This window comes from Anabas testudineus, chromosome 2 (genome assembly GCF_900324465.2).
Source record: "Anabas testudineus chromosome 2, fAnaTes1.2, whole genome shotgun sequence".
Classification (NCBI taxonomy): Eukaryota; Metazoa; Chordata; class Actinopteri; order Anabantiformes; family Anabantidae; genus Anabas; species Anabas testudineus.
The window spans coordinates 24,351,192-24,378,517 of record NC_046611.1 but is presented as its reverse complement, the minus strand read 5'-3'; the positions used below and the strand labels follow the sequence as shown (position 1 = coordinate 24,378,517).

Sequence of the window (27,326 nt, the reverse complement as noted above, 5' to 3'; positions counted from 1 at the left end):
TGAGCCTGTGTTTTATATTTATATGTTATATATATATATTCTAAAATGTTCAGTAGTGAAGAGTTTAAACTTGATAATAAATAATCTGATGTGTGATTTAAGTGTTCCCTTAATTATTTTGAGCAGTGTATTTCTGAAGTATTCCTCCCTCTTGTTCCTTCTTCCTCTGTAAGCACCTTCCTTATTAGAAGCTCATATTACTGTGGCACCTCCCAGAATGATTAAAAGAATTTCTGATGGGTAATCAGACACCAGGGTTTAGTACAACGTTAACCACCTTTCTTGGCCTCGGAGGTCTGACTGCTTTCTCTTTAACTGCCTGGGGGTTTTTAGATAACCCACCTTTGCAACTGTTCTGTGTGTCTGTGTGAATAAGTGTTGCCTGGAGTTTGATGGGCTGCAGTGATGTGTGCATGTGAGTAGCACCGGTGTGAATACCCTCCCTGCCAACAACAATCAGGCCTCAAGGCCGTTTTGTGTGACAGTTTCCGAATTCAATTACTGTCTCAGTCTCTCTCCCGCAGTACTGGCTTTAAGGTAGCTCATGCTTTTAAGCTTCCAGGAGTTTGTGCCAATGACAGAGTTGGCACCAACTCAGCCTTAAAACTCTCACCTTTGTTATGCTTATTATGGGGTTGCTTCTTCCAGTACACCAATAGAAATACGTATAATAAATAGTTTCCACTCATCTGTCATCCTTTCTGTGTGATCTGATGTTGCATCTTGTTGTTGTTGTTGTTGTTACTTTTTAATCCTCAGGCCAAGAGAAACCATTGGAGCAGGAGAGCACAGAGACCAAGGCTCCTGAGACCATAAACCGCTATGGGAGCATTAACTCTCTGGACTCCACAGCCTCATCTGGCATCGGCAGCTACAGCACCCAGATGTCAGGTACTGACAACCCTGAGCAGTTTGAAGTCCTTAAACAGCAAAAGGAGATCATTGAGCAGGGCATCGACCTGTAAGTTCCTCTACACTCATGTAAATCGTTCCATTTATCCTAATGATTTTATGATATGGCAGTGGCTACAATGAGGTTTGTGTATCTGAATTCTCCACAGGTTTAACAAGAAACCAAAGAGAGGAATCCAGTACCTTCAAGAGCAAGGCATGCTGGGTACAACCTCAGAAGACCTTGCACAGTTCTTGCACCAGGAGGAGAGACTTGATTCGGTAACGAGTCACTATATTAGTACTGTATAACTGTATTTCAGTTTGATTTCTCAGCTAAAGCCAAGTGCTAGGCTGCTCCCACAAAAAAAAAAAAGCATTTTAGTCTCAGACTGTCATCCTGTCCAAAATCCACACAATAATCTGACAGCCGCTCAGCCACTGTACTCCAGAGTCCTATATACAGGGTAAATGTTGAGGGGTAAGCTCTGCCTTGATTGGACAACCTCAAGGGTGTCTGTGCACAACGGTGATCCACATTAAAGTGTTTCCATCATCTGGTTAGAAACATGGGCCCTCAGCTGCTGTGGCACCAGAGCAGCTGTACCCAGGGTGGATAACCATGAAACCATGTAAAATATGTTAATTTAACCCACTCTGCATGGACACCCCCCCTAGCTGGAGCAGTTGCTCTTATTAACTTCTGATAAGTCGATTAATCAGTCAAACCCTTTTTGTATAGCACCTTTTATGATGAGTGAGAAGCTGCTAAGAAGACAAACGTGATAATTAAAATAAATAAAACATAAATAATGGGATTAAATATTCTAATTTAAAGCCAGGTAGGTTTTAAGGATAAAAAATATTGGTTGTATTGTGCAATTAAAAGACTCAATGTTGTTCATACACTGTAAGCCCTCAGACAAATAGGCTGACGTGTTGAGAGAAACTGACAGGCAACCACTGTAAAGACTTTAAAACAGATGTGATGTGTTTTCTCATTATGGACCTGAACTCACGCAGTAGAGTTCTGATTAAATTTGGTTTGTACCTTTTTTTTTTTTTTTTTTCTCTGTCAGACCAGTTTGCAACAGAACTATCTCCTATAAAAACATGCGTCAGTCTTCCTGTCACCTCTGTAATGCTATTGAAATGTTAAAATGCAGATTTGTCAGCATCCCACAGAATTTAAATCCGTGTCCAGTTTCTCTCTTTATGACTTGGAACCCAGCTAAATTTTAGTTCTAACCTCGATGAGCTGTACAACATTTTGTCCCATCCAGGCCGTGAAATCTAAAATACATTTAGGAAAGTGTAATCGTGAAGCACTTGTTCGACTAAGCCATTGTTTCCTTTCTTAGACTCAAGTGGGAGAGTTCCTCGGGGATAATGACCGTTTCAATAAAGAGGTGATGTACGCCTACGTAGATCAGATGGATTTCCAGGGCAAAGACTTTGTCTCCGCACTGAGGATGTTCCTGGAGGGCTTTCGTCTACCCGGAGAGGCTCAGAAAATCGACCGGCTAATGGAGAAATTTGCAGCAAGATATCTTGAATGCAATCAGGGGTGAGTTTGCGTCTCTTGCTGGAAGATTGTGAATATGAAAATAGCTGGATTTGATTCTCTGTGACCCACCTTCTGTTATATTCATCTACATTTCCCTACCCTCCACTGCCATTCAATTTTCTAGGCAAACCCTCTTTGCCAGTGCTGATACTGCGTATGTCCTTGCCTACTCAATCATTATGTTGACAACAGACCTTCACAGTCCACAGGTAAGCAATCTGCCTCATAGAGGTGGCAGTACTCTACTACTGGAATATGTTTTGTCAGCCTTCATTCCCCCAGATATCAGCACGGGGTAAATCACAGAGATATCCTACGCAGCTTTTGACCTGTATCCTTGCTGTTGTCTTCAAAGGTGAAGAATAAAATGACAAAAGAGCAATACATAAAGATGAACCGTGGCATCAATGACAGCAAAGACCTACCTGAGGAATACCTCTCAGCAATCTACAATGAGATTGCAGGGAAGAAGATTGCTATGAAGGAGACGAAAGAGCTCACCATGAAATCCAACAAGCAAAGTGAGTCCTCCTCCAAGGGTTGTGTGAGAGTAATAAATACTAAGACAGAGATTCCAGTTATTATGTGGAGCCATTGACCTGATAATTTTGTAGCTGTGATGGATTTAGACAAGATTTGAAGCCAATGCTAGTGACTCATTTAGAGATAAGGTCACACGGGAGATATTGTAAGCACACAGCATTTGTAAGGAGCCAGTACCCATTCATTAGAACTCATTCAAGACTTTTATTCACTGTCGTGATTATTTTTAAAACATGGCTAAATACACAACGGCGTGTGTTGGAAAACACTTGACTGAACTGCTATAAAAAGAGACCCGTTATCACTTTCCGTCTCTAGATGGTTCAGTTCCACACTTTGCTCGTTACGTGAGAAGCTGCGATGTTTCCTTGCTGATTTTCTTTGGCTGTTGTTAAACAATCTTTGGTTCCTGCTCAGGCGTGGCCAGTGAGAAGCAGAGGCGTCTGCTGTACAACGTGGAGATGGAGCAGATGGCCAAGACGGCCAAAGCTCTGATGGAAGCTGTCAGCCATGTCCAGGCTCCTTTCACCAGTGCCACACATCTGGAGCATGTCAGGCCCATGTTCAAGGTAACACAAGCAGGCGCACGGCGGCACTGTGAGGCTCATTACCAGCCGTACAAACAAATTAGATAGCTCACTCCTCTCCTGTTCCTCAGCTGGCGTGGACACCTTTCCTAGCTGCTTTCAGTGTGGGTCTTCAGGACTGTGACGACACAGAGGTAGCCTCACTGTGTCTTGAAGGGATCCGCTGTGCCATCAGGATAGCGTGCATCTTCTCTATACAGGTACAGCTGTTAGAGCTAGAGAGCTGTTCCTTGACTGCATCTCCCACCTGGCAGTGTTCTGATGCATCGACTCGTTTCTCTCACAGTTGGAGAGGGATGCATATGTGCAGGCCCTGGCGAGGTTCACCCTGCTGACAGCCAGCTCTGGCATCGCAGAAATGAAGCAGAAGAACATTGACACCATCAAGACTCTCATCACTGTGGCCCACACGGATGGAAACTACCTGGGCAACTCCTGGCATGAGGTTTGTTGTTCTCTTCTCCCTCCTGCTGTACTTCCTTCCCAAACTCACCAGTATGTCACCGGATCTTTCTGTCCTCATATCTTCCTTCTCTGATTCAAGCAATGAGCCTCAAAAGGCCTCAATTCCACTGGGATACACATGTGTTTTTTTTTTTAGATTGGCTAGGAGTAGTTACTAGGAACAACATAAAACAAAGTGATGCGGCCTTTGGGGATAGATAGAAACACACTGTAAAAACAAGGTATTGTAACTCCATAATCTTCTGTTCATTATATGTTAAGTGTCCAAACAATGAGCATGAGTTTTAAAGTTTTTCAGGAAATAAATAACATTTTTGCTGAACCAACCAAAAATTACTGATGACTATGTAGATTTGACAGAACTATTATACATGAGGTTACATTACAGCAAACGCACCACCTGAACATTGTCAGTGACTGTGGCACAGCATTACCATCCCTTTATCTTCTGGTCTGTTTAGTTTTTGATGTGCTCTCTCTCTCTCTCTTTCACTTAACAGGTATCCCACTCTCTTGGATTCTGTCCTAGTTTGCTCAGTTCTTTCACTGTGCCTTTAAATGCGCCACTGCCTTGTTCCTTTTTAGATTTTGAAGTGCATCAGTCAGCTGGAGCTGGCTCAGCTAATCGGTACAGGGGTGAAGGCACGCTACATCTCAGGGACGGTTCGAGGCAAAGAGGGATTCATTGCAAGTACCAAGGAGCAGAGCAATGATGAGTACCTGGGTCTAGGTGAGCAACTTATAAATATATGACGCACAGGTCAAAAGTCACAACCTGGTTAATAGATCAAGGTCAAAATGTCACACAATTATAAATAACTAGCTCATAAAGAGTCTGAATATTTTGGTTTGCATTGTAGTTGGAGGGACTGTGGACCGTAAGCAGATTGCCAGCATTCAGGAGTCCATCGGAGAGACGAGCTCACAGAGTGTGGTGGTGGCTGTGGACAGGTACTGTATTCACCATGAGCTGAAAAATATCAGCAAAATAAGCTGTTGGTAAACTCCCATCATTGTTTGTTCATTCTATTCCTCAGTATTATTTGTCAGTACTCTACACTAATATATTAACTGTATCAAGTAGTAAAAAAGTAACAGACTTAAAACACAGTGAAAGGAAGAAATGATCTGATCACAACAAGCCGGCAGTATGTGGTGATGCTTTTTATTTAGCATATTCACTTAATTTTCTTTGTTTTCAGCAGATTTGTTGTCTAAAAAGTTTCAAATAAGGTGTTGCTCTTAAATAATTGTCACATTTTTCTTTGCTTCAGGATTTTCACAGGTTCTACCAGACTGGATGGTAATGCAATAGGTGAGTCTACCAATCAAACTACATACTGTATTATTCTTACTCCTCCAACCAAGGGTACTTTCTGGCTATTTTTTATCATCATGAGTCACTTTGCCCGTACAAAGCACCTTTTCTTCAATCATTGCCATCTTTTATCTATTTGGCAGTTGATTTTGTGCGCTGGCTGTGTGCTGTGTCCATGGATGAGCTGGCCTCACCCACACACCCACGTATGTTCAGCCTGCAAAAAATAGTCGAGATCTCCTACTACAACATGGGCCGCATCAGGCTGCAGTGGTCCAGGATTTGGGAGGTTATCGGAGACCACTTCAACAAGGTGGGTGTGGATTGGTCACACCAGCGATGGAAAAGCATGTTCTCTGTCAAGCATTCGCTTTGTGTCTTATTATGGGCTACAGGCGTAATCTTAGGTTCTCAAAGCACAGGCATAATTCAAAAAAAGAAAATGAGCTAAATAGTGTTAATTGATTATTGATCGTCCCAATGGCCAAATCTTGAGAATTTGTTATCTTCCTCTGCCTAGAAAAGAAAAATTGAACTGCACAGCACTGTTTTCTTCCTCTACCACCTTCTGTTTTACAGTATGACTCACTGATAAACGCAAATTGCTGCCAGAAAAGCTTTCTGGCATTTTGGTATTCAAGGACACATCCCTCACAGAGACTCAGCTTCTCACTGAGTAGCTGCAAACTGGATTTGGCTTGTGTAAAATCAAATCTTCAAAGTAGTCACATCATGTTGGAAAGTCGATCTTGAGAAATTTTTTTTTCCTCCGCTGCAGGGAGAAATGTCTTGTTTTTCAGTGGCACGTCTTACTGAAGGAGCACTTCGTTTCTGAAAAGCCGCACTTGTTTTTAACAAAATGGTTAATAATATGTTTAAAAGTCGGCGTCATGTTGTGTTTCAATCTGTGCAGGTTGGCTGTAATTCCAATGAAGATGTGGCAATTTTCGCAGTGGACTCTCTGAGGCAGTTGTCCATGAAGTTTTTGGAGAAAGGGGAGCTGGCCAACTTCAGGTTCCAGAAAGACTTTCTGAGACCTTTTGAGCACATCATGAAAAAGAACAGGTAAAACAAAACAAAACAATCATCTACGTTTAGTGCTCATGTTACATGTTTTATGTAAATGGTTGGTGCTAATACAAGGCCTGCATTGTTACTGTGGGTGCTTACTGTGTCAGGGCTGCTCCTCGCATAGCTACATACAAAGTCCCGCTCCCCTCCTCATCTGTTACTTCTTTTCATCCTCTCTGTGCGCCTGTCTGACTCTTGTTAGCAGCGAGTAAGCACGTTGTTTGGTTGTTCAGCAAACCAACGTTTCAACTGACCCATTTCAGTCAATGGATTCATGAAAAAGCCTTTTTTTTTACCCTGTTTGGCCCAAATCTGTCTGAGTGACATCTGAACAGCTATCAGTTTAAAATGAGTTGGATTTTGCTGGTGTAGACATCTTTGTGCAGCACGTCAAAAGGCAAGCCGCTTCACTGCAGCGCACTTTTCACCGAGTGTTAAGTATAATCCACCCACAGCTCGAACAGGTTGAGAGCTTCGACAAAGAGGAGGTGGCAGACAGCCATGTAAACCCTGGAGCGCAGTGTGTCCATTAGACTCACTCATGCTATCCTCCTCTGTATTGTGTGTTTGTGTATGTGTAATGCTAAGTGGAGGCAGAGCCGTTCTCTCATTCATAACTACTGAACAATTAAGAGAGCTTTTACTATGGCAACGGTTGCTGTAAAAACCCATCGTGCCAAGTGCTGGAATAATGATTCCAACTGAAAATGGGATGGAGATTATTATCAAGAGCTTTTTAAACTAATTGACATAAATGAAGATACGAGTTTCCTTATTTTTAATTGATTAGCTCTTGTTACTTTCCATTTCCTTCGGCACCTCTCTTTTCATCTCCTCTTTGATGCCTCTTCCACCCTCTGTATCCACTGCTCTTCTGTCTTCCAGGTCTCCCACCATCAGAGACATGGTGGTGCGCTGTATAGCTCAGATGGTTAATTCCCAAGCCGCTAATATCCGCTCAGGTTGGAAGAACATCTTCTCGGTCTTCCACCTGGCTGCGTCAGACCAAGATGAGAGCATCGTCGAGCTGGCCTTTCAGACAACTGGCCACATCGTCAGTAAGTCCGACACACACACACACGATAACAGCTTGAATTGCAAACTTGCTATTTTATTTTGTTGCTCAGTTCTATTTATTTAGTGCTAAGTTGCATTTGATCTCAAAGTCTCTTCTTTCTCTCCCCACTCTCTCTAACCCCCGTGCCATTCTGCCTTAACATCCCTCTGTCCGTCTCCCAGCGAATGTATTTGAAAAGCACTTTGCGGCCACCATTGACTCCTTCCAGGATGCCGTTAAGTGTCTGTCAGAGTTTGCCTGTAATGCCTCCTTCCCGGACACCAGCATGGAAGCCATCCGCCTCATCCGACACTGTGCCAAATACGTCTCAGAGAGGCCACAGGTCAGCATCAGTCCAGTTTATTACTTACTCTGGAGATATTATGTGCAGTGTCCTAATTTTCATGTGAGGAATAAAGTTGAATCCATCCATTGACTTAACTGTACTGCAGATTAGATAGATGATGAGTAATATTGGTTTGTTGTAGTGATTAGCCAAGGCTGTGATAGGAACGAGAACAGTACCGCTCCCTTTTCTGTATATTAGACATATTCTCTCTTATCCTTGAGTCAAAGAGAGGAATAATGGTGAATGAGAGAGCGAGTGTCTATAGTGCATGTGCAGTATGCGTGGAGATGTGTATTTGTGTAGGAGGGTTAATTCTCTCCTGAGGCAGCGATGGTACAGTGGTGAATCTGTTTCTTGTTTCTCTGGCAGGCGTTCAAAGACTACACGAGTGATGACATGAATGTAGCGCCTGAGGACCGTGTGTGGGTGCGGGGTTGGTTCCCCATTCTCTTCGAGCTCTCATGCATAATCAACAGATGTAAACTGGATGTCAGGACCAGGTATGTGGGATTTACTATTCCCCTGCAGTTTAATCAATTAGAATGGGTGTGTTTAATGACCAGTTCTTTATAGTCTAAATAAAAAAAACTGTAAAGCCAGAAAAAACTGTGTAACTTCTTCTGTGTTACAAAAAAGCAAATGTCAGCTGTAGTACCAAGGAACAGATGAGTGTGTGTGTGTCTATGTGTGTGTGCGTGCATTTCCCAGGGGGCTGACAGTGATGTTTGAAGTTATGAAAACCTACGGGCACACTTTTGAAAAGCACTGGTGGCAAGACTTGTTCAGAATTGTCTTCAGGATCTTTGACAACATGAAGCTGCCTGAGCAACAGACTGAGGTATGCTGGACGTCTTACAGTCCAAATAGCTGTTTCGCATCCTGTGTGTGTTCAGAACTGTTCATTACAGTCTTTAATCTCCAGCTATATTGTAGTTTTTGTTCTCATGTGAATAGAAACAGTTGTCACCACAGTTGTTTTGCGTCTTCAGAAAGCAGAGTGGATGACCACCACCTGCAACCACGCGCTTTATGCCATCTGTGATGTCTTCACCCAGTACTTTGAGTCTCTCAGTGACGTCCTGCTGGATGACATTCTGGCTCAGCTTTACTGGTGTGTGCAGCAAGGTGAGTACACAACCATTCTTGTCTCCTGTCAGGTTTTTGTTGAAGACATATGCAGCATGACGATGTCCAGAGGTGTCGCTGTTGGATGTGTGTGGTTAGTGTCAGGGTCCAGACAGTGGTAGAAGGAATGAGACGTGAAGGAACAAGCATTAAGACCGTTACTGGCAGTAGTTTTTAAGCGGCCTTGGCTGAATTTGCAGACTGCCTCTGAGCTTTTATGTGCTGCATCAATACTGGTCCTACACTTCTCAACAGATGAAGGTGAAACAAGTGATCGATGAATGTGTTTCGGGATTGTTTACTGGACTAGCTACAACATTTTAGCAGACTTTATATAGCAATACATGTTGCTATAAGTAAGTCACTCCCATCTTTTTTTAATTTGCACCTCCCTTGTCTGTTCTTCCTCTACTTGTCCTCGTCTTCCTCATGCATGTGTCTGTAGATAATGAGCAGCTTGCCCGTTCAGGCACCAACTGTCTCGAGAATGTGGTCATCCTGAACGGAGAGAAGTTTTCTCCAGAGACCTGGGACAAGACATGTAACTGCATGCTGGACATCTTCAAGACCACCATCCCGCATATGTAAGCCTCGGCACGGCCTCCTGCACAGTATCGAAGTGTAATTGTGTGTGTAAAACAGGGACAACTGAATAAACGTGATAAGTAGGATTACACTGGAATAAAATATATAATCCTAATGTTTTGTGTCGTTTTCCACAAGTGCAGTGAATTTCTTACGTAGACTGATTCTTAAAATAGAAACCAAACAGCAAGTTTATCAGCAAGTAGAGATTTATGTTGACTACAGTAAGTTAAGATGTTGTTTAGCTGGATAGATTATCCATAGTGTAGTAATTTGTAATTATTGTGCAAGTTGGCAGCTGTTTGTCGTTCTGTGTGAGAATTAAAAGGATTTCTTGAATGAACTCTTCTCCCATTTGTCAGGCTGTTAACATGGAGACCAGTAGGAGCAGACGGAGAACACATAACAGCACAGGGCCTCTCAGACAAACAGCTGGTGAGCAAATACACTATTTCTCTATTTTGCAGATGAATGAATTACTGTTTGTTTTGCTAATTGTATGTGTTCAAGTCAGTTTTCTGATCTTGACATATTTCTGTCTTTTACATGGCTCTTTAAGAATTTTATTGGAGACAAACATTTCCCAACATTTCTGTCTCTCCTGTGCTCCTTTCACATTGTTTTCATTACATACATAATTTATACACATGTCTTGTCATTGATAAATTTAAAGTAATATACATGCTGATTTTCTCCTTGACTCTCAGGACTCAATTTCCCAGAAGTCTGTGGACATCCAGTCGCGCTCTGATGACCAGCATTCCCTCAGCAGTGCTGATAGGGCTGCTGTGGACCGTCGGCAGAGTCAGTACAGTTCAGCCTCCGGCATGGGTGAGGACGGCTCCAGGAGCAGGACCCCAACAAGTAAGAGTGTTACTACTACTAGTATCTGTCTGTCTGTGAATGTGTTCTGATTGATGTTTACGTGTACATCCCACAGAAGTCCAGGAGCAACGCTTATTCTCAGCATTGCTGATAAAGTGTGTCGTGCAGCTGGAGCTGATCCAGACCATTGATAACATCGTGTTTTTTCCTGCCACCAGTAAGAAGGAGGATGCAGAGAACTTTGCTGCTGCTCAGGTACAGACAGCTTTGGTTCAGTGGTTCTGTGGTCACTAATCAGTGGTTTTGTTTTCAAAGCTTGCAAGACCATGTTAGTTTAACATTGTGCATCAGCTTAAAGTAGTTTTCATTTCAACGCTACCTGATTAAACAGAAAGATGTTTGTCGTGTGTGCATTTTTGAAGCGGGATGCTGTGTACACAGCACATGCACCAGTAGAGACACAGGACCAGGGCATGTATCGCTACCTGACCTCCGAGCAGCTCTTCAAACTGCTGGACTGCCTGCTCGAGTCACACAGCTTTGCCAAGGCTTTCAACTCCAACAATGAGCAGAGGACCTTACTTTGGAAAGCAGGTGGGGCAACCGACCACTGTCTGAATCTAGTTCCTTTGCTTTTGTGCTGTTGCCAGATGTTATGCATGTGTGGAATAGTGGAAGTGGACACTGAGGCATCACACTAGAAACATCTAAAATGGGATTTTAACTGTGTGTGTGTGTGTGTGTGTGTGCATTTTCAAGGTTTCAAAGGAAAGTCAAAGCCCAATCTGTTGAAGCAGGAAACCAGCAGCTTGGCGTGTGGCCTGCGCATCCTGTTCCGTATGTACACAGATGAGAGCCGCCAGGGCGCTTGGGAGGAGGTCCAGAGACGACTGCTCAAGTAAGGATTCAGCACATAAAGCATTCAACACTACTGTCCACATCTACTATGAATCGAATAGTGTAGTTTTTTTTTTTCTCACTGTCAACTACATTAGCAGGAACAGAGGAGGTCCAGTAACCCTAAATACTCATTAGTCAATTGTTGTTCAGCTCAGTGCGATCTGCCTTTCTACAGACTCATTCACAATTATCATTTTAACTGAGTAAACCTATGTCTAATGACTGAACTCTAGTTCTATCTGCACAGACCTAGAAACGTGCTCTCACTTTGACAGGTTTCATGAAGTCATTGGTTCTTTTATTGGGATTTTGCAATGGAAACAATGATTCAAAACTTAACATTGTCAGTGTGTCAACGTGCATAGACACATTTCTGCAAAAGGTTTTGGGGCTGATTATGTTTATAATTTCAAATATTTGATCTTCCTTTCTTGTTATTTTAAATTCGTAGACATTCCGAGGAAAATGAAAACATACACAAATGATTATAATAATACAGACAGTCATTGTGGGCAGTTTCTGATTATTGAAAATATCCTTTTACCGTCATCTGTTCAGCATCAGTTGATTCCATATCCATTAGCTTTTTGCCAAAACATGTCAAATATTAAAATGTGCTGATTATAATTAATTCAGTCTAACGCTGCTCTGTGTGAGTGCATGTCAACTGCGTCGAGGAACGTCGTCAGTCAGACTGGGGTTAACCCCAAAGACATCTCTCACACATTCGCCATCACTAGCTCTAATGTGGGAATGAAGAAATCACACTTCTCCAGGCAGAAACGTCAATAGCCACCTCTCCGAGGGGAGAAATGAAAAAAGACCTTGTGAGAGGGGAGGGCTGTTTTAATGTGATTATCTACACTTAAGGTAAAGGTACAGCACGCACACAGCTTGGCATTTCTCTGAAATGAATGCCATAGTGCTGTGTAGATCTAAAGGAAGCAGCACACTGAGGCTCCATTGTTCAGTTAGCACCGCTGTCACTGCTGCGTCTTTATTCAGTGTCTATAAGCAGCTGTCACCTCAATTTTCTCCCTGCCTCAGCCTCATATTGATAATATCAAGACAAAGCAGAATCATTGCCTGTTCATCGTACTCGCATTCGTTATTAGAGAGAGCATGAGAAAGGAAAGGAGGAGGAAAGGTGGAGACTGCACATGGGAATGGCTCAGAAATCCTCATTTGAGACGCCATTATGTGTCATCATGTGTGTATTTTGTGTTTCTTCCCTCTTCCTCAAACACACCTCATCAAGGCTCACATTTATTATTAAATGACCTACAGTGAGGACACTTGAACCTTTAATGAGTGCAGGGTGCAAAGCAGATTTGAGAGACAATAACGTCACAGAGAGTGGAGTGCAAGGGAGCTGTGATCGTGAAGGAGGGAGGTGAAGGAGATAAGAGCGAGATGAATGGCTAGCAGAGGGTGTTGATGTCAGAAGGGGGCTGCGGCGTTAGAGGAGACAGGTCAAATGTCAGTCCTCATTCTAAAACTGAGAAGGAAAATGTCTCATTGTTGGCATAATAGCATCAGTCAGCAGCTTTAATTTGTAGTTACTGAGTTAAAACAAACCACCTCACCCAGCAGTTTTTCACCTGATAAGAGAGAGAAACACAAACTGGAGAATATTAGAGCACAACACAGCTCTTTAAGGTCCGTCTTTATGCTTATTTTTAAATCTTTCTCTCATAATATCTGTATTGTATCTGTATCTGTGCTGTAGTGTGTGCAGCGAGGCTGTAGCCTACTTCCTGGCTCTGACCTCAGAGAGCCACAGAGAGGCGTGGACAAACCTGCTGCTGCTCTTCCTCACCAAGGTGCTAAAGATCAGTGATGAAAGGGTAAGCACACTTCAACTAAGACTGATATGTAAAAATGATGTGCTGTATGAGGTGACATTAAAGGTGTAAATGGAGCAGAGTGCAGTGTTCTATGTCTGATTTGTCTCTTTGTCTTTAGTTCAAGGCTCATGCATCCAGATACTACCCTCTGCTCTGTGAGATAATGCAGTTCGACCTGATCCCAGAGCTCCGAGCTGTTCTAAGAAAGTTTTACCTGCGGATCGGCATTGTCTTTAACATTGCACAACTGCCTGAGCCTGAGCCAGAGCCTCAGCCGACGCCTGTAGAGCAGGAAGCAGACACAGAGGTTGGAGAAGAGGCTGGGGAGGAGGCCCAGTGATGCTGCACCACGAACAGCCTGGAGCACAGGGCTACACTTAGGGCCTCCTCCTCCGACTATTGTGGCTACCCTGTGGCTTTGTGTGGCCTTACAGTCGCCTGTGTGGTTTACGCGGAACATTTGACTTAAACAACTGATAATCAGTCAGCTGTTTGCCACCACCTACCCACACCCTTAACCACATGAACACACACACACACACACACACAACCCAGACAGCGTACTTTATATCACAACGAAAACAATAATGTCTTGCACATGGTGTAGCCTCCACTTGATTAAACTACTGATAAACAACTGACAGTCAACCATATCTCTGATCTGCTCAGAAGGAATATATTTCAAAAAAATGTGTGCTTCTTACTGTATATTTAAAACATTAAGAATGACTGGTTTCGACAACATGCAAAAAGACATATTCAGTAACTATGAAATGTGGCATTTGTCACATGCTGGTAATAATGGTCTTTCTGTCTGCACCGCAGATGGTAACATTAGTATTGATAGCCTCTTGGATGAAACTAGTTGTACAGATCTGCTGTTATGTAATATAATCTTATAACACTAGATTTCATTTATTTTTGTTTGTTTGTTTTCTTTTCTGGATTTGCTGCACTTGATCTCTTTATTGAATGCACTGGAGATTTTACTTTTGTGATAATTTATTTGACCGTACTATCTCCTGCAGATTGTCCTATACAATATGATTTGTAATTGAACGAGACCGTGGAAAGCGAAGGGTTAAATTATTCCATTTTATATGTTCTTAAGTTTTTAATGGAAATGGATTATAACTGGGCTTCTGAAACTGGAAGACAAGAAAGGCACCTGACGCTTGCTGCTTTTGAGTCACTAGTCTGTTTTCATGTTTGAGTTTAGGTTTCACTTGTGTACAAAATCAAAAGTTAATAATATATTTAATGTTTTTTTTTTCTTTGGTTTGGGGGAACGTTAAATGTATAGAGAAAATGACAGATGTTAGCTGTGCTTTAAGTATGAATGGGACGCATTCCTGCTCATGGATGTAGAAAACAAAATGTATATGATACAGCAATGTAAAGTTTTCTATGTCGCAAAAAAGATTATGTACAACTTTCTGTACAATACATCATCTGGCATTCTAATCAGGTTCTAGGTCAATAAAGTTTTTGAACTTGGTTGATTTGAAATGCTGAATCACTGACTTCTAAATCATATAACTCTAGCTGTCTACACTACTGACCAACCATGACAACATTAGACTAACAACATTTATTATAAAAAAACGAACTCTCTGGTGTATATTTATAATTAAGATAACTACTGTACATTTTACATATAGTTGTGGTACATTCACAGCTATGTCCCTTATGAAACTTTCATTGGCTAAATATAAGCTGATTAATTCACATTTAACATGTAAGGCAGAAAGTGATCTCACAGTACAGATATTTGTTCATATAAAGTCACCACATGCATTGACGCAGAACGAAAACATTTCCTATCCTTGGAGACGAGCTGATGGGAGCTATGTGATGCGATGTGTCAGCCAGGGCAAAGCATCCATCCTGCAGTTTGGCCTCGCTCTACTACCAGAGCGTTTTACAGCATCGGAGGTGCCAGGCCGCAGCCAGGGCTCTGTGGCGACAGTCTCCATGGAGACGTGCCTCTCTAGGGCTGAACGCAGAGACAAGGTATCCGCTTCATCCCCAGACAGCCCCTCTGGAGAATACAGAGACTTAACTATTACACCTTTCTTTAGGAAAGCTGCCTAAAGTAACATTTAATAGACTGTAACTGTTTATGATTCATCAGTTACACAGTCTTTTGTCCAAAGCTGTCTGACTAAGAGTGACGCTTATAAGGAAGAATCGTACCAAAGCCCTGTCCAGGTCACCTTGCAAATGAAGTTGCATACACTGAGACGTAGACAGATTTAACAGGGTGCTCCAGACCTCTTTTATTAAACCACTGCTCACCTCCATTCCTTGTTCCTATGTTCTTTAATCTTTTAGCTTATACAAAAATTTGGTAAATGTAAAATGCTTTTCCCCACCTGATCTGCCATTTTGTTCTCCAGCTTGAAAATCTTTTCTCCTGATATGGTGCTGATGCTGAGCTCTGACCTCACCATTCAGACTGTTTAAGGACTGAACATCTGACTGGATGCCACGCCCCCTCTGATTCGTCTCTCTCTGCTGATGAACCTGCTCCTCACGTGCCTCACCACTGTAAACATCTGACAAAGCCAAAAGTCATTCACCATGAACCTCTTTACAGCTGGGTGGTGTTTTGAGACTTTGAAACAACTGAAATAATGAAAATAAGACCACAAGTCAGTCCACTCAGCAAAACTTTGACTGAAAGAGGCGATAAAGAAAACAGTAGGTGATAGCACTGCAGCAGGCACACACAACTGGCACTATGATATCGCTAACCTGCAGCTGGCATGGGCACCTTACACCTGCACAGGGGCATGTGCCAGAGTTAGCCTGGCACAGAGAAAAAGAGGTATGTCAGCCTGGCTCACACACTGTTTTAGTGTGGTATTGTGAGGGTGCGTGTACCTGACCACTCAGTCATTTTTATAGAAAATGTCTGAAGCCTTAAAAAAAGAAAAATCCCCCAGTGTGTGGTGTGTCTCCACTGATGTAAACACTTTCTTCCCACTTGAAAGAAATATAAAAGAGGAACAGTTTTTACAAACAGACCATATTTACCCATAAAAGTAGTCTCAGATGGCAACATGGAGCCTCTGTGGATGAAGCGCCCAGGTTCTTTCCTCTGAGACAAGACATAAACAAGCAAACAGCAGTAAAAGATCTACACAACAGTGACTTGTCTTTCCTGTCAGAGAGTGTAAAATTAGAAAGTGATGACCACTCACAGCATAATAATGGCTCAGGTGCTGCGACGAAAGGTCTGTAAAGAAAGAGCAATTAATTCAAAAACACTCCAGCTTGACGGTGAAGATTCTTAGTCACCAGGTAAGGTTATCTGGACGCTGAGCCATGGCATCTGGACTTTCCTGTTAGGTCAACACTAATCCAAGTAGTTTCTTGATATTTAATAGTTACAACTCTATAATATCTACTCACTATAATGGTTACAACTTTATTATTACTGTCCGCCTAACAAGCATATTCAGGTCAGGTAAGAAGTGAAACCACTCTAGAGGATTATTCTCCCACCAACTTTCGTCAGACTCAAGACGATGCTTTTATTAGTAGTGAAATGTTTCGACCTAACAAGAAAGAAGTCCAGTTGCCATAGATCAACTTCCAGACAGTTTGAGTAGAAACTTGTGTCTGTTTACTGACCATGCTCTTCTTCCTTCTTCATACGTCGGATTTGACGTTGTTGTTCACGGAGAAGTACCTGCTGCTGGATGTCCAGACTTGGTGCATCAGTCGGAGGGTCGGGATACATGTGAAGGACCTCTTCACGAGATGCTGTGTCTGACAAATGCAAAGATAAGAAGACTAAGCTCCTTTGCTGTTTGAGGTATTCTCAAATGTCTGTGGTGCAGTTGCTGACTAGATGTACAAGAGACATTAAAAGAGAACCAACAAATTTTCATGTGCGTTTATATTGAAGTTTCATTATTGAATAAGTCATTTTATTATAAAATAGTATGTCTTCATATCTTTCAGACCCCTGCGTTAACTTGGTCTGGGAACACATCCAAAGTCTTTCCTTGGTTGCATGCATTACATTCTCTGTTTGTGCTGCCAAACTGCTTGTCACTGATGGACGCCTCCTATGACCGCACGTGATTAAAGTTTCATTGTGGCTAGAGGGAGACAGAGGATGGGTGAGGCTTTGGGTAGTACATCCCATCTGGCAGTGCCTGGCTGGTTTAAGACCGCAGTGATCCTGGATTCTCGTCATTACAACAACACCATGACAAGCAGGCGGTTATAATAGTGTCCCTCAGCAACCTCCTCAAAACTAGAAACGTGGGTTGGCTTAGATTGTAGAAACAAAGTGAGCCAAGCTAAATTAAAATCAGTTCAGAGAGAAAAACTAATGTGTCATTAAAGGATGATGCTCAGGTCATCATTATTGAATGGCATAATTAAGATGAAGTAGAGCCGAAGTCAAACATTTGACCTTTGCAAAAAAGTAACCATTAGAAAATGTCTTACTCCACTTTCAAAGTACATTGTATGAGCTCTTCTTGCAATAATGATTACTTGATACCCGAGGGTCAGGGAGTGTAGATCACACATAGACCACATAGAACTGACTCAGGTGTTTTTCTTTCTCAGAGTTCATGAAGGGTAATCTGATGGTAAGTAAAAACATTTCTTCAAGAAATGAAACCTGGGTAAATCAGTGAATGCAACTTTGATTACCCCTGTTCTTAAGCTGGTTGAACTCCCTGATGTTTTGCATGTTAACATGTGCAGTGCCAGAGTAAAGTCTCCTGGTTGATGGCTGGTCAGTTTGCTTGTGCACTGATTGAGAGTCATCCATTTTGGGTCGTCCCCTGCGCCTGGGGAACAGAGGAAAAGTACACTTTAAGCAGAACAACTACCTTTAATAACACAATCAACACAAAAGCTTTTTAGAAAATACGGCATTAGTACATGATCCTGAATGCTTTCCAACTGTGCACAATGATTAATGCAATCAGTTCCACTAAGTTAAGTAAATCGAATAAATATGTATTTTTTAAACAGTAAGGGCACAGCACCTGGTACCAGTTTATTTATTTATTTATTTATTTATATATTTTTTTTGTACCGTAACTAAAGAAAAGCCTTGAAACTGGCACCAGTTCAAAAGCATTTCTCCTTTGATTTGCGTAGAACTCATTTTAATATAATTGCTTGTTAAACATTACAATCATTATAATCCTTTCTGTGGGTTCATTTTACAATATTTATATGGTTGAAAATGCAGAAACATGTCCCACCGAAATGCACTTAAGCAACATTTTGAATCCCCTTTGAATCCGACCTTGCTGCTGACCCTGCTGATTTTACAGGGTGAAGACAGATGAAAATTCCCTTTTGGACATCATACTGTTACATTACTGCAGTAATGAGTCCCCGAAACAAATCTGAATTAAAATAAGGAGATAGCCTATTTGACCTGGGTCACTTTGATTAGCTCGGAGCACAAGAGAGACTGGCTAAATGTGAACAGCAACTCAGCCATTTAACGAGACAAAATTAGTATTGTGACTTTGACTTAATGCAGCTAGGGCTGCCTTAGGTGAAATAAGACCTTAAGGGACTAGAGCACATCTACTAGGATCTCTAAATTGCATATTTTTAGCCAGGAAGGAATCCCATTAATCTGGATATAAAATGCAACACTTTAGACAACACATTGACACCACTGTGCAGTGGTGTCTGATGGTAATACCTGTTTGGAGGAGTGTAGTGACTCTCCTGTTGGTCTGTTTTGCCCAGCTGTGCTTCCATTTGATTCTTCTCTTTCCGCAGGTACCAGCGAAGGGCTGACAGCTCTCTGATCACTTCCTGGTGACCATCTTAAGCAAGCAGAGGGAGTAAGTGAAGAGACAAGGATGAGAACAATAATTGTGGCAATTTGACTTGTGTAGAGGTGAAGGTACATATAACCCATATCAATCTTACCTTGTAGTATTTTTGCAGGAGTTTGTCGGTGGCGTGGTGCTGACACAGAGCGCTCCTGTTGTTGAAAGTTAGCATGATTTTTTATATTTGAGATTTTCACCATAATGTGGAAATATTTAGATCCATTACTAAGTGACCTACAGTCCTGGTGGAGAGTTGGCTTGCAACAGAAGAAGGTCTTGAGACCACAGGATTTGTCTGCTTCTTCAGCAAAGTTGGGATGGGAGGAGATGGCTCTCTCTGCAAATTTGTAAGGAGCATCACATTTCCTGACCCAGCTGTTTAATTAAGCTCCACATTACACTAACAGGTTTACTGTACCTTATAACTCTGTGTTGCCTTTTTTTCTTCAATGTCCTTGGGACTCTCAGGAATCGTTTTCTCAACCTCTTGTTCCTGCCTCGTCCTCTTTTCCTCTTCCTGCCGATGTGTTTTAGGTTCACGGATCCAACCTTGGTTCTCCAACCTTTGCTGTAGACGTGTAAAGAAAACTGGTTAATGGGTTGAGTTTCAGGAGATTCCTCTCACTGCAAGAAGGATGAGGAATGATGAAGCTCTCTGTATCAAAGAGTTGAACTTCTCACCTCAATCTTCTTTTGTTTCCTTTGCTCCTCCTCATATTCTCGCTGTATGCGAGCCCTTTGCTCCATCAGCCTTTTCTCTTCTTTCTCCTCCTCAATCCTCATTTGTTCTTTCTCCTCTGCCTGCTTTCTCTTGTTTTCCTCTATCTGTTGGTATAAACATTTGTTTACAAAGTCTTCAAAGTACTATGAAGAGGTTATAACCAATATAAACTATTCGGATTTCACTTAAAAAGCATTTTATCTTTTTCTTCATCAGCGCCTTTTGTCAGCATCCAAACCGTTTCCTTCATAGACTGAGGACTGACATCTAGGACCTACCTGTTGTTTCAGGGCTTCTTTGTATCTTTCCTGCATGTCAAGTTGCTGGGGAGTTGGCAGATCACTGAAGCCTTCAAGAACAAGTAGGGCAGAAGGTAATTCAACTCTAAAGAAAGGCATTGTGTATAGTGCACACAGAGATGCACACAATAAAAAATGTTTAATAGAACTTTGTCACATTCACTCAGACAGTCTGAACACTACCTGATTGCCGATGGGAACGGGGAGTCCTTGTGTCACTACTGTTGACCACAGGATTCCTATACGACTCCTCGTTGATCTTGTGCATCTGATTCAGGTCGCCTGATGGTATGGAAACTTAACAATTAGTATTTATCGTTATAAATTATAGCAGTAGATCCGGTTTAGTAAGGCAAAACCCAGCTTACTAAAAAGGTTGCCTTTTTGGTCTTTAATTGGAGCACCTCCCCCACTTCTTCCCCAGGGATTGTATGCCATCATCTCAGCCTCTATCTTGGCATCATATTGTGTCTTCTCTTCCTTCTCTCTTCTATTATGCTCCTCTCTTTCTTTGATCTGGACACAAGGAAGGAAGATTGATGCAACTACATGTTTGCCTGGTAGTCTTGGATAAGTGCATTTCTTTTTCTATTGTGAAATGATGACTACACAATTTGGTATCCAACTGTCAAAGCGGTCTATCCCTGTGCTGCTGTCTCTTTTGACCCTCTGACTGACTTACCAAACCTCCACAAACATTCAAACAATTAACAGGCCTAGAAGATAGTGCTACAGCTCTGCCTGTTTGCCTCATTCTCTACCGTGAGTCTAACCCTTTTGCAGTATGTATTTATGCAAATTAGTCTGTGCATAACTGGGATTGGTGCCAGAGATGCACACACTCACTCCCTTGCCCGCCTACTACTCTGACTGATTGGACTGGCACTCCAGTCCTGCGCTCAAGTAAAGCTACAGCAGTCTTGTCCTCAATCTTTCAAATCTGTAATCAGTTAGTCTGGATGACTGATTTAACGCAAGCAGTATGTCACTGTATCTCCCAAGCCTGTAGTCACTAGTTAGAGCCAAAAGCCTGTAGTCACTAGTTAGAGATTACTGGTAACTTTATATTCTGTAGATGTATTGTTTACAATGCAGTCCTTTGCTACCTGTAAACTGGGTCAGGTTTTAGTAATCATATAAAACCATAAACACACTTGCACGTAAGTTACAGTAAATTATTAATTAATTATTCCCTTTTGTAGCTTCCCTCTGTGTTATTGCAAATCAGGGATTGTTTGGATTTGTACATTGGACCACATGCACCCCAAGCAAGAATAATTTTGTAGACAAAAACATATTGCTTTTCTAATTTGTGAAGGTAGTTATTATATTGTATATTATATTGCATAAATAAAGTTTGAAGTGTACTTATGCCAATCAGATGTCTTTTCATAGATTAGATGTGGTACCTGCCGTCTGAGTGCTTCTTGGTAGCTCAGTACACTTTCTCTCCTCTGCTTGGACTTGTCTGCAAGAGCTTTTCCAACATCCAAGGAAGATGCTGTGTGTTGATCAGTTGCTCTAGAAGCAGACAGTGTGACAAATGATGAGAAGGCATGTGTGGAGGAGGTACTGACAGACAGTTATTTGGCAGTGAGGGCCCTCTTCTGGAAGAGTGAAAACACGCTGTCACACAAGCTATCACATTCTGCTTAATGACTTTAAATTTTAAGGAAGAGGAGTTGTACACGTGTGGAAATTGTTTTAATTTAAGGACACTGAATTTATCATTAGAATAAATAAACTACAATTACAATTACTAGGATAGACACTGACTCAGTGTGGTCACTGGTTCTGAGAGGAGGTGGTCTTTGGGGAGGGCTGTAGAAATTCCCAGACTGCTGCGCCCTTGTAGACAGATCACCTAATGAAGAAAATAGAGAAATACAAAATAAGAAATGCCCAATATTTAATGGTTTTATCACCTATCTGTTGCCACACTCTGCCAGTTTTTCTTTCCAACATTAACATCTATGTGAACCCGGACCGAAGCAGAAATTTGGCAGTAAGATAAAAATGCAAAGAAAATAAATGTAACCAGACAGACCAGCTGGATTGAGTAAGGTCCATCTGGATATGCTAAACTCATATCCAATAAATTGTATATCCCCTTAGAAATAAAATCAGTTCTGCTGTAAAATGAGATTTTATGACGGGCTATGCCAAGTCCTCTTGGCCATTGATATGGTGATAAAGTAGCTCCATAATAAATGGTAATAGTTCTCTACACAGAGGTCTAAGAGTTTGTTTAAGGCAATGTGAATTACCCCCATTTAAGGTGAAACTGTAAAGTCAGTTTACAATGTGACTATGGAAACACTAACGCAGGTATGAATGTACACTACCCCTTTATTACTTGAAATAATTGTGTCCAGCTGTCCAACACATGATATAGTATATTTGCTGTTTTTAACCTCCAAGCAGCCACTGGTTTTTGTTCATATGACTAACACAGAGTTGAAACTTACAGGCCGATTATCAGTCAGGACTTAAATATACATTACTATAAAATTTTATGCAACTTTTTATAATGTCAGTGAAGATTCTCAGTCATCCAGGTGAAGTTATCTGGAAGTTGAGTCTTGGCAAAGAAAGAAGTCCAGTAGCCATGACTCAACTTCAAGATAACTTTTTATAATTTTCTCTAACACCTGTAAGTAAGTAAGGTAGCAGTAATGCTAAGTATACAGAACATCCAGTAATAGGCAAAAGAGTAAAAACATTTCTTAAAATGTACATTTTTCTATTAAATTGATATGGGTGTAAAGATATACTTTGATAGTTAGGAAGATGGGGCTCTAATGGATTTCTTGTTCCGTAGTAGTAATAGGCAGCATCAAATGGAGTAATGTAATTATTAGTTACACCAGGAGGTACTGAAGGAGGAAAACTTGCAACCCTGAAAAACAAAATCAGTGAAACTACAATGAATTAACAACAGTGTTGTTAAAATCACTTATATCCAAAAAGCAACAATGAACTACCTTGGGATGGCCATTTCTCCTAGCATGTTTGAGAAGTCTCTATGGTAGTCTTCAGTCAAGAAGTCCAGTGAGGGGACACCTTGTGGTGCTACTGCTCCAGGCCCACGTACTATCTTCCCTGTCAGCTGACTGAGAGCTGTGCCTGAGATTACCTGGGACCTTCCTTGGGGGCCTCCATGTTCTGTCTCTTCAATGGGTTTGCTATATTCACGCCTTGGATTTGGGGTTTTCCCTATGGCCTTTAGGTCTATTCCAGGTTTGGAAGAAATATCCCGTCTCCAGCTGTCATGTTGCTGTTTTTCAGCCCCGAATTGCTTAATACGATCCGGCTGGATGAGGTAATGCATCATGTAAAAGAGATTAACCAAAGGCTCAAGGTGGTGTTGTGCTAACACATCAAAAATAATATAATCATCATCTGTGATAGTGTACAGTAGAAGACTTGTTTATCCAATAACTGTGAAAAACATGGTAACAGCATTCATACAGTAATGAATGCAGTACTGTGATGAATATAATTATTTTATTACAGTCACATCACTGAATTGTGTAATAGGTTTCACAAACTATATGTTTTATCCCTATAGTTATGCCATTCTGCTACCTCTTTCTCGGGGTCTGTGGCTCCGGTGGCTGCAACCCTCAACTCAAGTTTCTTCTCCCTGAAAACAAATGCTGTTGCAAATCATCCCATTCTTTCTATCTTAGTAACTCACAGGCACAAAAATACTTACCTGATCTTGTTTTTCCGTTGTTCTGCAATTTGTTTCAGAAGCTCCTGTTTATACATTTCTTTCCTCATCTGAGAGACCGTCTGCTCTTCTGTCCTCCCTGCATAACAACATGTACATGATGGAGCTGAAATGTCAAATTCTACAAGTCAGTTTGTGTCCAATGATATTAGACTGGTAATTACCAATTAGTAGTCCAGTAGCAAACTCAGCTTTATCCTTGCTGGTAGCAGGTCTAGATCTCGTAGTGGCCCTCATGTTGTCTGGTATTTGCAGGCTATTGAACACATACACAGGCTGAAACCAGACACTCCACCAGATAAGCTTATACAATGTATAAGGGTTACTGCATAGCAATCAGTTCCCCTCTGAACCGCGCCCAGCTAGAATTGACATCATACACCACAGAGGTTGCCTGCAGAGCTTTCGTGTCTCTAATTCTGAGACAGAGCATGAAGCCTCATTCTCTAATCAATCTGCCTCCGTTTATTGACCCGGGGTAAGTAATTGTTTGTCTGGAGCTTGGCCAAGACTCACCCTCCATTACTGTGCCACATGTCAATTGTTTGTGGTAAAAACAAAAACCATAAACAATGACTTTCAATAGGATGTAAGAGAAGTGCTGAAGAGCAATAAATGAGAGAAAGGTATCAATTCCTATCTGATGTTACACTTACCTTGTATTGATTGAGAAGATGCATGTAAGGAGAATGTTATTGGCATCTCATCTCATAAGCTCATTTTGTCTTAGCATTACAATTCTCACATACAAATAAAATTTGCTTACTCTGACTTTAAAGTCCAATTATTATTGTTATGATAATGAACAGCAGTGGTCTCCACCTCTGTTATCTTATTAGGAGCTCTGTCATACAAACAGACATGACATGTGAAGAGTAACTATACCACTATGCCCTTTACTCCATGTAAATACAGAATACCTGTAGCTCAAAATCATACTTTGGAGCAAAAAACTACACCTGTTGGCTTTGTGTTCTCTGGTTCTCCATTCCTCACTAGACTCTGGTTCTGGGGTGTGTCTATCTTTTATCCACCTCTGTCTGAAATTCAGCTCTTCATCATTGTCTGTGATGATCTCCTCCTCAGAGGCAAAGGGCTCTTTTGGGTTATATAGTTGCCAACGCCTACGCCTCTGATGACCTGCATCCCAAGTCTTCATACTTTTTCCATTATCCACTGCCTCTGTCAGAGTGGCAGCATCTCTCTTTTGAGGGCGCTCCCTGTGAATAGGAGGCATGTTTGTGTGGGTATTGAGGATGGACAGAGGAGAAGTTAGAGAAGCATCTGAAGCTTGAACCTGTCCAAAATGAAAATGGAAGCCATTTACTTTATACCAGAGTGCTAAGAATGTTTTACAGTAAAGTTTTACTTTTCTATAAACAACAGATTACAATATAGAATAGCTGTTACTGCAGCAGTGTATCTAATAATCTGCTTGTTGGTTTATTGATTGTTCTATTTACCTCAGCCATTTCAAGAGGAGTTCCCCTTTTTAACCTTGTGATTTGAGCTTTATTCTGGAGGAAGATATTGTATTCTTTATTTCTCTCATCTCTCAGTTTTTCCTGTACGAGAAACAAATACAGAGTTAATTCACTTCCAGAATCTGTCTAGTTATTAACAATATTATGATATCTCATTTTTCCACGCGTCAGTTTAATTCTCTGTTAATCCCTAATTAACATATTTAAAACTGTCTTAAAACCTAAAGACTCGGACCTCAAGAAATTTTACAAACTATACATATGCACAAACAGTAATATACACTGTAGCAGTGTGTCTTTTTTAAATACTTTTTGTCTAATTAATACTTCACATACTTTCACCACACATTACAGTGGAATTAATTATAAGACCAGTTGTCACAAAGAATGCCATGAATCATATCATCATATCATAGTGGGGGCTTTATAATCTAACCATATGTACAATCAAGCTATTTTAAAGGATCGACCCAGGTGGGACTTGAACCCACAATCCCCAGCTCCGGAGGCTGATGCCTTATCCATTAGGCCACTGGGCCACCTCTATCATGCTTTGACAAGCTCACAACTTGGAAACAAAAGCAATTGTTATGAAACCTAAGGCCCCATACAATCAACAATTCCTATCAGCTGAAAGTGTAGCAGTATAGAAGCTCCAAAATTGTTGCCGTGAGCAAGTTACATCATGCCAGGAGAAAAGTTCCCATTTCAATGACCACTTCCTGTTATGTTACACAGACACAAACATAGAAACACACACATATGCTCACTCAAGTACCCAAATAGACAAACACACAGATACACACCTTGATGGATAACTTGTCATATATCGGTAGGGAGAGACCCTGTGGTTGTGAACGAGCTTCGCTAGTTTTATGTTCCATTTTCTGGAGAAAGAAAAGATAGTTTAAAAAAGATAATTGATGAATCCGCAAAATGCAACAGGGAGGTAACTTAATGAAACCAAAACATGTTTGAAGGATCTCTTAATTTCCAAATACAGTATCATCAGACCTTGGCAACATACTGTTTGTAGTCTAGTTGAAGCTCCTGCTGAAGTTTCTGCTTTTTCTTGTCATAGTCGGCTCCCAGCAACAAACTTAAGCCCAAACCTAGAAAACATTTAACATGTAACACATGGATAGGTAATGTTAGTATGATAGTATGTAACATCCTATTACTCAAAATAGAATCTATTCACACTTAGAGATTTGCACAATACCTCCATTTGGATCAGTAATCATTCTTTGTGCTGCTGATGCTGAAGGCATGTTTACATCATTGTTACCATGATCGGTCCCCGACTGTGGAAAACATCCACATAAAATACAAGTTAAAACCCTAATGTGCTAATTAATAGTTAAGTACGTAAATTTTCAAAGCAGTCATATTCTACATACCTCAATTTGCATGAATAAATGGTGAATTTCACATCAGTGCTGGTTTATTTCTGGTTGTTTCCCTCATGCTCTTCGAAAACAATGACTGACGATGTAATCACGGAAGGTGTGTATAATTACTGGTAAAAGAAATACATTACTTCTTCAATAACTCTGTCTACAAAAACCATACGCAACATTTCATCATATAATGTTCTTCCTATTTAAATAATATTCACCTCTACGGACCCAAACTTGACAAATGTTGTCCGGACTGCCCAATGTGGCGCTAAGCATCGCTCTGTTGCTAGGGGCAACCATGACACAAACGTTCCCCTTAGGAGATGCTAGCTAAGTTGCTAACGTTAACGCTAGTTGTTAATTTGTCTGACACGAACACCGAAAACAAACAAAGAAACATTTCTGAAACAAGTCAACTTGGTGTTAAACAGTTGTTACTTTCGTCAGTACTATTACTGTTGATCGCTAAAGCATTATTAACAATATAAATCCCAGTGGAGGTCAGCTAACTTTACTGATAACTAACCTGACGCTAATGCTGGTAATTAAGTACCAAGCAGCCTTAAATTAGTAGTTCATTGTACAATGCTGCTGCGTAGGTTTTGGGTTAATTGACAAACATTAACTGCATTTTTGTCGATTCGTTAAATATAGCAGCCCTCTCTGGAAGACTTCAGAGATAAAATCCCTCACGGGTCTTTCTGAACGGCGCCGCTAGATGTCAG

The 27,326-nt window shown here is 41.2% G+C and overlaps 2 protein-coding genes and 1 non-coding gene across 4 annotated transcripts in view; 1 reads left to right on the top strand and 2 right to left on the bottom strand.

Moving 5' to 3' along the window:
• Positions 1 to 14,639, top strand: part of arfgef1 (ADP-ribosylation factor guanine nucleotide-exchange factor 1 (brefeldin A-inhibited)) — a 23,729-nt gene extending 9,090 nt beyond the window's left edge. Inside the window, exons 9-34 of the mRNA XM_026364137.1 lie at positions 760 to 961; positions 1,062 to 1,173; positions 2,253 to 2,458; positions 2,583 to 2,667; positions 2,814 to 2,979; positions 3,419 to 3,570; positions 3,660 to 3,788; positions 3,875 to 4,033; positions 4,639 to 4,783; positions 4,914 to 5,004; positions 5,328 to 5,368; positions 5,515 to 5,684; positions 6,285 to 6,436; positions 7,328 to 7,500; positions 7,682 to 7,842; positions 8,218 to 8,348; positions 8,557 to 8,686; positions 8,838 to 8,973; positions 9,419 to 9,557; positions 9,921 to 9,993; positions 10,266 to 10,422; positions 10,499 to 10,638; positions 10,806 to 10,977; positions 11,143 to 11,281; positions 13,013 to 13,130; positions 13,249 to 14,639. Of these exons, the coding sequence (XP_026219922.1) occupies positions 760 to 961; positions 1,062 to 1,173; positions 2,253 to 2,458; positions 2,583 to 2,667; positions 2,814 to 2,979; positions 3,419 to 3,570; positions 3,660 to 3,788; positions 3,875 to 4,033; positions 4,639 to 4,783; positions 4,914 to 5,004; positions 5,328 to 5,368; positions 5,515 to 5,684; positions 6,285 to 6,436; positions 7,328 to 7,500; positions 7,682 to 7,842; positions 8,218 to 8,348; positions 8,557 to 8,686; positions 8,838 to 8,973; positions 9,419 to 9,557; positions 9,921 to 9,993; positions 10,266 to 10,422; positions 10,499 to 10,638; positions 10,806 to 10,977; positions 11,143 to 11,281; positions 13,013 to 13,130; positions 13,249 to 13,470 (3,701 nt within the window). The 3' untranslated portion in view covers positions 13,471 to 14,639. The remainder of the gene's footprint in view (positions 1 to 759; positions 962 to 1,061; positions 1,174 to 2,252; positions 2,459 to 2,582; positions 2,668 to 2,813; positions 2,980 to 3,418; positions 3,571 to 3,659; positions 3,789 to 3,874; positions 4,034 to 4,638; positions 4,784 to 4,913; positions 5,005 to 5,327; positions 5,369 to 5,514; positions 5,685 to 6,284; positions 6,437 to 7,327; positions 7,501 to 7,681; positions 7,843 to 8,217; positions 8,349 to 8,556; positions 8,687 to 8,837; positions 8,974 to 9,418; positions 9,558 to 9,920; positions 9,994 to 10,265; positions 10,423 to 10,498; positions 10,639 to 10,805; positions 10,978 to 11,142; positions 11,282 to 13,012; positions 13,131 to 13,248) is intronic.
• On the bottom strand, positions 14,638 to 27,326 carry LOC113164713 (centrosome and spindle pole-associated protein 1). 2 transcript variants are annotated; one of them, XM_026364140.1, is made up of 29 exons: positions 27,295 to 27,326; positions 26,820 to 26,967; positions 26,602 to 26,720; positions 26,424 to 26,505; positions 26,216 to 26,313; positions 26,008 to 26,088; positions 25,181 to 25,282; positions 24,677 to 25,014; positions 23,882 to 23,973; positions 23,700 to 23,796; positions 23,570 to 23,627; positions 22,966 to 23,294; positions 22,756 to 22,880; positions 21,758 to 21,845; positions 21,391 to 21,502; positions 20,350 to 20,497; positions 20,165 to 20,263; positions 19,961 to 20,031; positions 19,643 to 19,786; positions 19,380 to 19,529; positions 19,200 to 19,298; positions 19,059 to 19,113; positions 18,826 to 18,952; positions 17,808 to 17,947; positions 16,770 to 16,907; positions 16,337 to 16,371; positions 16,170 to 16,233; positions 15,506 to 15,688; positions 14,638 to 15,171 (listed from the first exon to the last, which is right to left on the bottom strand). In XM_026364140.1, the coding sequence occupies exons 3-29, from the start codon at positions 26,611 to 26,613 to the stop codon at positions 14,978 to 14,980; spliced, it is 3,261 nt and encodes a 1,086-aa protein (XP_026219925.1). In that variant the 5' UTR covers positions 26,614 to 26,720; positions 26,820 to 26,967; positions 27,295 to 27,326; the 3' UTR covers positions 14,638 to 14,977. The 2 variants fall into 2 exon arrangements, with proteins under 2 accessions (XP_026219925.1, XP_026219924.1); XM_026364139.1 differs by having other exon boundaries at positions 27,128 to 27,320.
• On the bottom strand, positions 25,668 to 25,740 carry trnar-ccg. The gene has a single exon. It is a non-coding gene; the product is annotated as a tRNA-Arg (tRNA).